Source organism: Nematolebias whitei, chromosome 12, assembly GCF_014905685.2.
Source record: "Nematolebias whitei isolate Nwh7 chromosome 12, NemWhi1, whole genome shotgun sequence".
In the NCBI taxonomy this organism is placed as follows: Eukaryota; Metazoa; Chordata; class Actinopteri; order Cyprinodontiformes; family Rivulidae; genus Nematolebias; species Nematolebias whitei.
In genome coordinates, this window is record NC_056509.1 from 41,466,125 (window position 1) to 41,479,304 (window position 13,180).

The 13,180-nt window shown below is 41.1% G+C and overlaps 2 protein-coding genes across 2 annotated transcripts in view; both read right to left on the reverse strand.

Annotated features, from left to right (window-relative positions):
• Nucleotides 1–89: 89 nt before the first annotated feature.
• Nucleotides 90–8,711, reverse strand: srsf5b (serine and arginine rich splicing factor 5b). Its single transcript, XM_037685594.1, has 8 exons — nucleotides 8,621–8,711; nucleotides 8,280–8,421; nucleotides 3,726–3,796; nucleotides 3,474–3,599; nucleotides 3,217–3,286; nucleotides 1,895–1,968; nucleotides 1,674–1,781; nucleotides 90–1,375 (listed from the first exon to the last, which is right to left on the reverse strand). The coding sequence occupies exons 2-8, from the start codon at nucleotides 8,403–8,405 to the stop codon at nucleotides 1,039–1,041; spliced, it is 912 nt and encodes a 303-aa protein (XP_037541522.1). The 5' UTR covers nucleotides 8,406–8,421; nucleotides 8,621–8,711; the 3' UTR covers nucleotides 90–1,038.
• A 3,115-nt stretch (nucleotides 8,712–11,826) lies between these two features.
• Nucleotides 11,827–13,180, reverse strand: part of susd6 (sushi domain containing 6) — a 31,112-nt gene continuing 29,758 nt past the window's right edge. Inside the window, exons 6-7 of the mRNA XM_037685920.1 lie at nucleotides 12,711–13,153; nucleotides 11,827–12,327 (exon numbers count right to left, since the gene is read on the reverse strand). Of these exons, the coding sequence (XP_037541848.1) occupies nucleotides 12,302–12,327; nucleotides 12,711–13,153 (469 nt within the window). The 3' untranslated portion in view covers nucleotides 11,827–12,301. The remainder of the gene's footprint in view (nucleotides 12,328–12,710; nucleotides 13,154–13,180) is intronic.

The window sequence follows — 13,180 nt, forward strand, 5'->3', positions numbered from 1 at the left end:
ACCGTCAGGTTGAGTATTTTGTGTACATTTGTGATTAATTTCCAACAAAACGCTAATAAAGACAAATGTCAAGGTTTCATTAAAACTGTTTTATTGGGTCTGTATTTTCTTTAACACCATACAAACATCTATAACAGTTCACTGAAAATAAAACCCTCATGTACAAAAGTTGTTTTTCCCTAAACCTGTCTATGTGTTCAGGTGAACCACAGTAACTGTCACAGTACCAACAAGTAGCCTTGGAATTACATTTAAACACTTTGACAAAAGGTTGTGATCTGTACACCAATCTCAAACTAAAATAAGAAAAAAAAAAAAAAAGCCATAATTTCCTGGTTTTACTTCTCAAAACTCTTTACAAAATTAACACTAATAATCCTCAGAATAATTGGTAGCATACGCAGATGTTTGGAGGAATAACCCAACTGTACATGAGTGTTTTGACACAGAAGCTGCCAATGACATGTTGGCGCTTTGTGAGCATGAAGCAAACATTTTATCGTTCAAGACAACTAAGATGTCAATGTGTGATCAAAACAAGCACATCCAAGCATTCACAGCTGCATCTCATCCACACGTGTACATCTGCTGCCATGGTTACATGGTTACGGTCAGAACGGAAAACGTTCCGCTGACAAAGCAAAAATATCTCGGAAAACACGAGGAGCACATCAATCAAAAACATCCTGTAAAAAATACAGAATCCAGTTTTTATTAGTGTGAATGGTGGTGATTATGGTTTACTCTGGTTCTGATGGTGCAGCGGAGGTCTAACTTGCGTTCATACTGGTCATTCATCCATCAGTTCATGTGTGAAGGTGTCAGGAGTTGTTGGTTAATGAGGCCTTTATCAGATGTACTGGCATGTATTCTGTTAAAGCTGTTTAAACTGAAAGCTCTTGTTGGAAAATAAAATATTACCGTTCAATTTTGAGCTGTCTGTGAAACTGAGAAGTTTAAAGACAATTAAAAAAAAAAAAAAAATCCAAACATGAAGCCTAAATTTCAAAAAACAAGGACTTACTCAACTTTTGCTTTTCAGCGTTGACTGTCAGTAGAAGGAGATCTAGAGCGGGAGCGGGACCGGGACCTGGAGCGAGAGCGGGACCTGGAGCGAGAGCGCGAGTTAGATGCCCTCTGAGCCGGCAGAGGGGAGGACGGGGTCACGGACTTGCTCGTCTTGGAGCGTTTGTTGGGCTCCTTTGATTTGGGGCTTGGCGAGGAGGTGCCGCCTGCAGGTGAGCCGCTGCGGGAGCGGGAACGGTGGTGGGCCTTGGCAGGGCTGCGGGAGCGTCTGGGAGAACGTGACTGAGAGCGGCCGCGGGAACGGGACCGTGAGCGAGATGAGCTGTCGGAGCGGGAACGGCTTCTGGACCTGAAACAAATAAGAACAAATAAGGTGACTATATAAACGCATTGATCATCACACACTGATCAACCATGAACCATAAGTTACTGAAACTAAATCAGAAAAAGGGCACGTTTGAATGAAAATTTTACCGAACATTTTGTTGATTTCAGCCACAAATGAGAGGATACGAGGCTTTAGTGATTTGTTAACATTCACTTTAGGTTTAGGGGAATTTAAGTAATTGACTTCATTACAAACAGGAATGCAAGAGATGATTCCTTCATGTATACGGACGTTTTTGGACTTGAGCTTTTAAACACACCTCTTTTTGGCAGCTTCAATGAGTTTGATTTTCCTCCCATTGATTTCCTTTCCAGCCAGTTTGTCAAGTGCATTTTTCAGATCACTGTGAGAGGCAAACTCAACCACTCTGAAGAGAAGAAAAAAAACCCTCATTAAATTTATTTTTTCTTTTACAAAATAAACAAAAACACTCATGCCACTAACTGTGACATCTGTCATCCAGGTTGACAAGATCCTTACCCTTCGTTGAGCTTAGGACGATGTGCGTCAGCAAATGTCACCTCTCCAGCTTGTCTCATGAAATCTTTCAGGTCCTACACATGTAAACTTGTGTCAGTTTTCAGGGAGGCTCGGTACACAAGCACAGGCTGAGATATAAACTGGATTGATTTACCCAAAAGGAGAGATGGTTAGATTTTTCAGAAAAAAATTACAGACTACTGCAGATAAAGAGGATGAGTCCAAGAATCTCAAAGTCTGTTCAACCAATCAGAGCTTCAACAAAAGATTCTATAAATCCTAGAAAAATATATACAATGTGCATAAACCTAGATATTAATTCCCTTTGACGGGACTAGAACTGCACAAAGTTCGTTTTGCAACAGCTTTGAGATCCTTGAACGAATCACTCGTTACCCCACAGAGATGAACACCATCTGCATGAACAACAGTGGGGCCTTCTGGGAAGCATCTGGCACCACGAGCCCCATTTTGGGGCTCAGGACTCGTGCCGGTACCGCCCCCACCTTGGCACCCCACCTCAGTAAAGAGAGTGAACAGGGTGGAAGAGAGGAAACTACTACCTGAGAGCGAAACCCTTTGAGATGGGCCGCAGGCTCTCCGAGCCCACCACAATGAGGATTACAGCAGATTATATCCATGGACACCTGGAAGGAATTCACACTCTCTCGCGATGTGCGGGAACACCACAGGGAGGGGGGGATATCGATCGAAGCCCCTCAAATTAACGAACCATCGATCATTACGTCACCACCATCACCATCGACTCTCGCTCTTTCGTCTGCTTTCTCTCTGCCAACTCTGTTTCCTCTCTCCTGCTCTCAACCACACAGCAGGCGTCGCGAGCGAGCGAAGGGCCGCCAGCGCCTCTAGTGTGGAGCAAGCGCTCACATGACCAGCAGGCATCAACTAGGAGTAGGACACACTGGCTGACAGCACAGGCTCAACCCAGACAGAAGGACCCAGAAGGGGTTAACTCCACCATAAGCGAGCTCTTCCTTATGACACAACAGACAGGCTGGCAAATAAAGGGGTGGAGAATTGGTTAAAATTTGTAAACAGGAACAAATTTGGTGTTTTGTTTCTTGTTACTGCTCTTCTGAATTCTCAGTAAATTGCATAAAATACTAAAAAATACATTTTGGGCTTGAATCACAGAATACTAATACATATTAACTAAGTCTAATATTACTACTGATTTAGTGTATAAATATGCTCTGTTCTTAACAGCCCATAAACTAAGTGTATGTGTATAATGTTGGAGGCAGATAAATGAGGGTTATAACATCTGTAAAAATGAAGCTTTAAAAGACAATACAGACCTGCCAGCTCACACGAGAGGACAAGTTCTCCACAATTAGGCGGTTCTCGGTGCGCATTGGAGGAGGGTTTCTATTGAAGGAGACAAATTATTATATTGTGGATGAATGGTAAAAGATATTTAAACAAAGAAGCTAAGAGCTCTGAGCAGTAAACCCCCACCACACAAAAATATTCAATTATAACACCATGGTAATAAACTCAGCAAAGACATCTGTAAGAAAGTGAGACGTCCACTCGACAATATTCTGAGTTGTACCTCCGACTGCTTTGGGAGCCTCTGCCATAGCGATCGGAAAAACGTCCTCCTCCACCGCCACCGCCGCCGCCACCACCACGGCCGCGGCCACCTCGCAGACGTACACGAGCGTGCTCAATAGTCACCCTGATATCACAAGGACATTTTTTTGTAATGACTATAAGTGCAAGAGTCTTGGAACAAATTTAAAGAGCAATTTCAACCTGGGAAGCTTCGACTTTGTGCCATCTAAACTTTGAATGAGATTCTTACCTTTCATTGCACAGCTCTTTGCCATCAAGCTCATACACAGCATCTTCAGCATCTCTGGGATCATCAAACTCCTACAATGGACCAAACATGAACCTTTGTATGCAATGCTTTTAACATTTATAACCTTTCAATGTAATATTTGATGTAGCTACAGAATCAAAAATTCAAAATAACTTCTAATTTGAGTCAAAGTATCACTGGAAGTCATATCAGTTAAAATCCAAACAAAATGAACAATGTAAGGCAGAGTCCCCAGAGGGATGGTAATTCATTCACAAGAGTTGGTCTTTTAAAACTACCGGTAGTTGTGTCTCGATATCAGCCTCAAATACTCGTACGTAGACCTGTCGCAGTAAACGATAAATCAATTAATCGCATGATAAATGAAAATTATCAACCTCATTTTCATTTATGGGATTTATCGTTTCTTCGGGTCTCTCTTTCTACTGAAGACACTGGATGACAAAAAGCTAAACTCTGGTGCTCTTCACTGACCCCTCCCTTTTCTTTTCTCTTTAAAATCTGTTTGAACCGTCCAACGTTTTTGGATTGATAAAAGCAGCTAAGCTGAGAAGCTAAGCTACGAGCTAAGCTAACAGGGCGACCTTGAGAAAAAACCTCTGTCTTGTCGAAGCTCCAAAATTCACAGTTGAAACCTGTGCCTTCGTGTAAAAACTTGTTTTTCTCTGTAAAAAGTAGCTGAGCACTTGTCTACTGATTTTTTTATTAAAAGCTTTGTGTGAAAAATATTACGCTAAAGAGCTCAAACCACACCAAGCGTCCCCCATAAATAAAGGCTAAAAATGTCACCATGTCACGTCAAGGGCCCTCACTCCCATTTTTCTTAGAGACATGCTGCTCAAATTTCCATCTTTTGGTTTCAGTCTTATACTGCCATCAGGTGGTCAAAAAAGGTACTACACACCAGACAAATCAACATTTCTTCTAAAGTTTGACAATTATTGTTGAATTTCAAACAATATTATCGCTTATCACAATAATTTCTGAGACAATTGCACAGCAAAATTTGCTATTGTGACAGGCCTACCACCCACTGTGATGTGTTTCTAAAGTCATTGTGTAAGGTCTAAGTTAACTACTCGGTATCGGCAAGTAACCAAACTGAAGTACTTGTAGTCCTCTGGGAAAAAACTAACAAAAAAGAAACAAAACAAACAACACTAATATCGGGATAATGTTATTAACTTACTTTATATGTATATGAATGTTTCCGTTCAGTGCCCTGAGAGGACTTCTGTTGTGACTATAAATAAATTGAATTGAAACTGAATTATTTAAAACTATTCCAAATTTCTGTGTTATTTCAATGTATTTCACATATATTGTTGATATTTTTCTACTATGTTTTCTTTAGTATTTGTGGCCGTTCATTTAAGTCAGTGGTGCCCAATACGTCAAATGCGATCCACCGGTCGATCTCAAAGGTATTATAAATAGATCGCATGGCATTAAAAAAAAAAAACAGATGTCAGCCTATCATCCATCACTATGAAATTTGTCACTTGAATGACACAGGACAGCCAGTCTGAGGCCCCGTTTACACGACATGAAATAAGAGTTGCATTCGGCCCCAAAAAATCTAATCCGACCCGACCCCAGCCATAATTTCCAAACCCCACCCGACGAATTAACAGTAATCACAAGTCCGAACCTGGGAACCCCCCACCCCGACATTTTTAATTAGTCATCAACAGTCAAGGACGCGCAGCTAAATAAAATTGGCATAAGATTCAGAGCTGAGAGGGCGTTTGACCTTTCATGGCCATAAAAAGCATTTAAACTCGGTTTCTGCCTGCATTCTTCTGAATTACTGAGACGCGGACAGCTCTGACACGAGTCTGCTTTGGGATCTCACCTGTTTGGGTCGTCGGCCACACAAGCCCGCTGAGTGCAGCGGCTGAATGAACGTCCATTTGGGCGATGGATCGCTGCCTGGCAGTACAGTCCCATCTGAAGCTTAACTGAACTTTTTACCTCTTTCAAGGCCGGTCAGTTCGCGGTGAAATGGCTGCATGCGGCTGGTGGACGTACGGCAGGCCATGTTATCATAATTGGAACGCGGCTGATCCTGACCTAATTAAAAGCTCGAGACCGGCCCAACCCGCCCATTAAATCACAATATAACGGCCCGGTCCTAATCCGGGTCGGGTTTGAAATCTAACGTGAAACCAGAGTCTTTCTGCTGTGGTTCGGCTGTTCATTTACAAGAAAACAGCACTCTCTCTCTCGGAAAACCTCCAGGTCTCAAAGTGGAGATTTTAGATAGTTTAGTAAATTAAAATGATTATTAAAAATGTTTACTCCTAAAATATTTAAGTTAAACGTAAGCACTAAACCAACATATGTATTATTTTGAGTGTGTACAACTACTAATGTGTGTAACACTATTACTGTGGTGATAAATATAGAAATATTCATTTTGAACATTTAAAATCGGTATCTATAATAACTAGGGATGCACCGATCCACACTTTTTTATACTTCCGATCCGATACCTAAATCTGGATATCGGCCAATACAGATCCCTTTCCGATATCGTCATTATTGATTTTATATGAGGCTGTAATAATCTCCTCTCAAGTACAATTTGTACAAATCTATGCATGCATGTTCAAAAAGGCAACTTAAGTTTTATTAATGTTGGATAAGTTTCAAAGTTAGAATTAAATTCTGGTAACACAAAACATGTTTTTTTTTTCATTCCTAGCTTTAAAGTGGATATTAAAGTGATTAATTTAAGTGATTGTTTAAAGTTATTTTATTTTTTAAATAAGGGGCAGATATAAGATTTTTTTTCCTTCTTTCTGCACTCTTTTCATTTAATGTTTTCTTTTTGATGAATTTGTTGTATATTTTTTTTCTTTTACATGAATGAATAAATGAATTAAATAAAATAAAATGTTAAATGGCTTTAAACATCTGCTAAGTTCATGGCATAAACCAACAGACATATTCCTGTTTTTAGTATTTTACATCGCTTTATAATGTAGCTGTTTTTGTTTAATATATCTATATATCTATATCTATCTATATATATCTTTATCTATATCTATATATATATATAATTTTCTTGTAATTTTCAAATCATGTTTTTTTTTTTTAATGATTGTCTACTGCTGTACTGATAAATATCTCCTGGAGTGTAAACTATATCTTGGCTGCAAGAATCAAGTCGTGAAATCCTTCATTTTCTACAACTGATAGTCACGGTCATTAATTACAATGAAGTTTAGCAACTTCTCTGTAAACATTCGAGCTCCGGGGCTTCAGCGATGTCTTCTTCTGGTTCAGTCCGCAGCAGGCAGTCTGATTTCAGTCAGACATGCTCGGTCTGTCCCTCCTCAGAGAAAGGCAGATTGGACACAGCTGGCCGGGGTTGAGTTGCCTGTTTCGTGTTGAGCAAGAGTAGTGCCCCGTTGAAGCCACGGAGCTCGAATGTCCATCGTAAAACTAACTTTACCGCAGTTTAATGTGGCGCTATGGCTCTGCACACATTGCACGTTGCTGTCTTGCTTTGTGGTGTTTCTAGTGTAAATTACTTCCACACAGCGGACATGTTTTGATGAAAAGTTGGTTAGCCATTAGCCACAGTGCTACTGCTCACGTTGTAGCTGGCTGCAAACTACGAAATGGATTTCCTGAATGTGAGGCGGGTCTTATTACGCCGGGTTCATGAGACACGCCTCCGTTCAGGAAATCCATTCCATAGTTCGAAGCAAACACGCATCATGGATCGAAAATCTCTGCAGGTTGGATTGGAAAAGATCCGATACGTAAATTATGCTGGTATCGGAGGCCGATACCGAATTGGCCCCATCCCTAATGATAACCGGATCCTGAAATGTGACGTGTTGATTTTCTGAATAAATAACACTAACATTCACATTTAACCGATTTTGATTAATCACATCGATAAACATATAAACACCAATATATCTTTTCACGGGGTATTTTGTGTGCATGTGTAATAAATATATGTGTGCGTTTAAACAGTAAATATAACAATATATTGATTGGGTGGGTTTCTGTGCGATGGGACAGTTTTTAACAGGTTTTAGGGTTGGAAAACCCAGACTCATCTGGCAACACTGTCTCTCAAGTGGTAATCCTGATCAAGTAACAAGAGGAACATGGTAAAAGAAAAACTGGATGAAAAGATATATATCTGTTACAATCCCCATTTACTCCTGGGGTATTTGCACAAAACTATAAAATCTGAATTCACCTAAGAACGATATGCTAACATTTTTAATTTATATTTACAAATAAAAACCTACATAACGTTTTGAGCCGCAGCATTCATTCATTTTGCAGCGAACCATTTAGCGCACATGGCTGAGGGTGTGTCGGCAAACAAAAAGCAGGCCGCAAATTTAAAATAACCATCAGCAGACTTTAGTGGAAACCTTACTTCGTCTCATAAATCTAAAACGTGCTATGCTAGTCTGATTCTATAATGTGGGACACTTTCAGCAGATTCAATCCGAGATTGCAGCACGGGATCTTGACCTACTTCCCACAGCAGTGACTCACCACGAAGCCGAAGCCTCTCTTCAGGTCGATGTCTCGAATGCGACCGTATCCTTTGAAAAACCTCTCCACGTCCTTCTCTCTGGCCGACGGGCTCAGGCGGCCGATGAAGATACGACATCCACTCATAACGGCGTTTGATTCACTATAACGCAGACAATATAGGTTACCATGGAATTTTAGCTAACGAGCATTTTGTTTCAGTAGCGGTTAGCGTGTCATGTGCATTAGGCTAACGTCAATAAAATGCGCCTAAAACCAAATAAATAACCAGTCTTCTAAAAGTGCCTTTTTTTCTTTCTTCTAACTATAGAAAGGAAAAGTTTCAGTAACTGAATACGTACATTTAGAAGTCCGTTAAGCTACTTATTCGTCGACGATAGCAAAGCCCAGAACGAAACAAAATGGTGCCTCTGCGGTTTCAGGGCGGAGCCTCAAGAGACAAGAAAAACCACGTGACGCATGACGTTGGTTAAAAAAAAAAAAAAAAAGCGCGGAAAACGAAATTAAACGAAGTATGACCCGAAGGTTGCCGAAAGCACACGTTTGTGGTTATCGACTGTGTCCACTAGGTGTCACTCAGACTTATCACTTTTGGTCGAACAAAAGCATAATATAAATAATATAAAACTGAACATAAAACGGACTTTTTGAATATAAAGGCAAGATAGATTTATCCACTGTAAGAAATAAAGCATGTGCAAATAAACAGCTTACTAAATCTTAGAACATTCAGGAATATGATACAGTAAACGATTTGCTGTTTAAATTATACAATCTAATCACAGTTGGTACAATGTACTGAAAAGTGTTCAGTTTAGAAATTATGCTTTGGCATTCATTTAAAATGACCTGGAGCTGAATGATAACGTGCAAACATGATTCACGTCTTCCAGGACTGATTCCAAAGAAAAACTGAATCTTCGCGTGACGCCCACAAGCATATGAACCGATTGACTCAAGCAAAAACAAAAGTGAAAACGTGTGTCAGCTTGATTAGTTTTTCCTCTTAGTTATAAAACAGTACGACCTTGACTTTAAGTAAATTTCACACCATCATCCACATTTAAAAGAAAGCTTTAATTAGAAAGTTATATACACACTGTAAAATTAAATTAAACTTTATACAAATATTAAATTACTATCTTCACACCCACTGTCATGTACAGAGGAAAAAACAAAGCTTAAAGCATTAAAATTAAGATTCAGGAAGTGTTCCTTTAACTTTTTTCTTTCTGTAGAGAGGAATAAACACCGTACAACAGTGCTTCTGATAAGTCTTTTTTTCAATCCCATTATAATAAAATGCCTTGTACCAAACCAAAAGAAAAGCTCAAGAAGTAATGGAATATAGGTGCTTTACAGGTTCATCGTCATCATAACCATCACAGTAGCTGGGAAAGAGAGGACAAAAAGGGATGGACATTCGTTTAGTCGTGCCCACAGCAAACGTTAACTCATCGATAAATAAAAACAGTTTTATGCATAGAATAGAAAAGAATAGAGTAAGGCTTTCAGGAAAACATGTTGGAATACCGTAAAGTAACCAAGTCGGAGGTTTAAGATTAAACAAGACAAAACAATAGTACATTTTTAAGGCAACATTCTGTTTGCATGAATAATGCAGCCGCCAACGACGACAGGACCACAAACGCCAAATATAACTCGGAACAGAAATTCTGACAGGTCGCTGTCTTTTGTTTCCCCCACCACAGTTTTTTTTTTTTTTTTGGTTCTTTTCAAAGCAGTGCAGCTTGAAAAGTCATTCTCGGCGTCACGCTGTTTCCAGGATGACCAACTCAACCACCAAACATTTTCAAGTGGCAACGAAAAAAAAAAAAAGACGACGACTCCTGACGGAATAAAATCATTCTCGTGAATTTGCACTTGGCATTAGACGAGCGAGTGAGCGTGCGTGAAGGGGACAGAGTGCCATTTAAAAGAAAGGGAAATAAAAAAAAACAAAAAAAACTTGTTTTTCCACTGCAACCAGTTGCAGTTCGTTTCCACAACCCCCAAAAAACTGAAGGATCTTCAGTTTCGTATAAAGACGGGTGCGAGCGATTTCCTTTAAAGAGCAGGAAGTGCGTTTTCTAGCTCAAGAGCGGCTGAATAGATATTGTGTTGCAAATCCAACGTGGGAAATAAAGCTGCTTTGCTTTTATGACTGATTTATTGTTAGGAGGGATATTTTCCTACGGTGAAAGACGGGGCCATTGTGAAGCCAGCGTCTGATCAGAAAACAGCTAAACCAGGAACAAGGCCTACCATACGAGGATGCTTTTTTTTTTCTGTCTGGCTATACACACACACATGCACTCGGACTCTGCAACTCAAAGCAAACAGGAGTCACACACAAACAATAAATACAGTTGGGAGGGGGAGAATAAACCATAAGAACTCTAAAGTCGTGCATCCAATCACCACGTTGAACTCTTTACCTTAAAGAAAACAAGTCACCCTTCGCACGTAGGACGTTGTAGCTAAAACACCCGCTCGCATAGAAGCAGCACTTTCTGGATATTGCTTCAGCCGGCGGCAGAAAATAAAGAAGCAGGTCGTTTTAATAGTCGTGATATGGCGACTGCTGTGTGCCGTTTTTAGCTTCGGAGCTCCTGCTGATCCGTTCGTTAAGACGCCGACAGGATCGAGACGGAGGAGGCTTCATGCGTCGTTCGGAGTGAGCTGTCAACGGGCGACTGAAAACATGCAGCAACTGCACGAAGGACTGCAAAACACACTTTTTCCAAGTGCAGCGGGAAGACGAATCCAAGCTTCACAGCGTGGGAAGCTAAAAGTCACAGGTGAATTCTTTCTTTTTTGTGTCGGCGTTTCTCTAGAGAGCTGCTGTGTACATATAGTTTTCTACGAGGAGGCCTCTGTGAGCAGTACTACAGACAAGTGCATGGCCACGCCTAATCTTTCATACACAACTTTGACTTGGTAAGATTTGTTTAGTTTGGATCAGACTCACAGGGTTTACAGGAAACTGAACTGGGCTCCATTCAGAAATGGCTCTAACGACTCGATCCCAGGTGGACACCAGCAGGACAGATAGAGGTCCCATCCAGAGGGACACGTTGTTGTGTCCACATTTTAGTTGGTAATCTGAATGCCAAGCCATCCTGGGCTCCATTAAAGGACCGCCTTCTGTCTAGATCTGACTCTGCACAAACAGCTGAGCTCTTACTTTGACGTGTAATTGTTCTCAAGAGTCATTAAAATAAAGCAGAGCTGCTGAGTAATTTATTAGGGTAAAAGCAGTCTGTGGGAATATTTTGAAAATATGCCGTTTTTCTCACGCTAAAAGGTTTTAATAAATTGATTGTCCATCATTTTGCCAGGATAATGTTAGTCTAGAATTGCTCAGACAGATGCTGAACTAAAATTCGAGGTAGCGGGGATTCATTCAAAACGTAATCCGAGCACTAACACATCGTGTAAGATGTTTAAAATGTTGTCATCTGAAGTAATAGGCAATAAGCATTCCTTGACTGAACCCGATTGTGGTCATCCTGCCGTAAAACACTCAGTTATAAAACAAATACTGAAACTATACAACAATTTGTCACATAATATTTAAACACAACTAGGCTCACAGTAAAGTTGTGTAAAAAACAGCTGATAGATCATGAGTTTTAGGCGGGTTTTCCAGGTGTAAACATTTGTAACTGGGGTCAAATCAGCCAGGATGCACGTTACAGAGCCACGTCTGAACAGAGCCACGTCTGAACAGAGCCACGGTACCATTGATTGACTCGTCTTCAGTTTAATCCAGTCGCTGGGTCCTGTGGTGTAACATCATTTCTTATGTTGCAGAGTTCATACTGGATGTTGGCCTTGAGTTAGAAGAGAGGAGGTGGTAGATGGGAAATGGGCATTGTTCTAGTTACTTTTCTGCTGGCTGCCTTGGGGGGGTGGGTGGGGGGGGGGGACTGGGTTGACAGCCACAGTCAGTTCCGGACAGCAGCGAGAGATAGGGGAAGGAGGTGCTGCTGCTGGTGCTGATAACGGGCCAGCAGGCTTCATGCTTCCTTCAACAGGGGGATATCTGCAGAACAGAAGAGTCGCATGAGAAACGAGCGACGACCGTTGTGTCATTTTGGCAATATTTCTTGATGCAACCAAAAAAAAAGAAAGTCAACTATTTTTTATGTTTCACTTCCAGTTTTTGGTTTGGTCCATCTATCCTGTCCTTCTCTCAGTGTGTGAAACTAACAAAGAGAAAATAAATAAAACATTTTTCTCCAATTCTCACTGTACTACAGTATTCAGACTTTACGTTGATTCAAAAGTACTGAATTATTTGCTAATATTTATAGCTAGAAGCTAAATTGTGTAAAACAGCATCGAGTTATGTTCTATTTAATAATTCAAGGAGGAATAAAGTCACCAGTCTTTGTGTTACAAGGTAAATCTGTGGATTCTTCTCACCGTCAGAAAATTCATCCGTGGAGGTGACCGAAAGCAGACTGTGCTGGTCGCTGCTTTCAGAGTCTCTGCGGAGAGGTAGGGGGCCTGCACATGCACCACCTGGGTGCTCTCTAGCCCATGACGAAGATGAAGAGGGCACCTGATGAACTAGCACAGTCTCTGCGTGACAGCGGGAGGAGGATGAGGAGGTTGATGGGAGACAGAAGTCAAAGTCTCTGTGGTGGCGGCTTCTGCCGGAGCTTTGGCCTCCGGCGGCCCCTTGAGGAAGCCCCTCAGAAAGCACGATCGGGACTCGCGACTCTGGGGGAGCTGTGGGCGGTGGTGGAGAAGGACCGCTGCAGGGTCCACTGCTTCCATATACAGCCTCTTCATAAGAAGGCAGGGCCACTTGGACACCCTCCACCATGATGGAGCTGGACTGGCCTGAGACCCCCTGCTCCCTCCTGATGAACCAAGACAAAAACAAGTGT

Excerpts from the sequence above, each read along its gene's own strand:
- srsf5b (XM_037685594.1), bottom strand. The coding sequence starts at position 8,405 with ATGAGTGGATGTCGTATCTTCATCGGCCGCCTGAGCCCGTCGGCCAGA. Across the intron at positions 3,797-8,279 it reads AGAGAGGCTTCGGCTTCGTG|GAGTTTGATGATCCCAGAGA; the intron begins GTGAGTCACTGC and ends GGTCCATTGTAG. Across the intron at positions 1,782-1,894 it reads CGTCCTAAGCTCAACGAAGG|AGTGGTTGAGTTTGCCTCTC; the intron begins GTAAGGATCTTG and ends TCTTCTCTTCAG.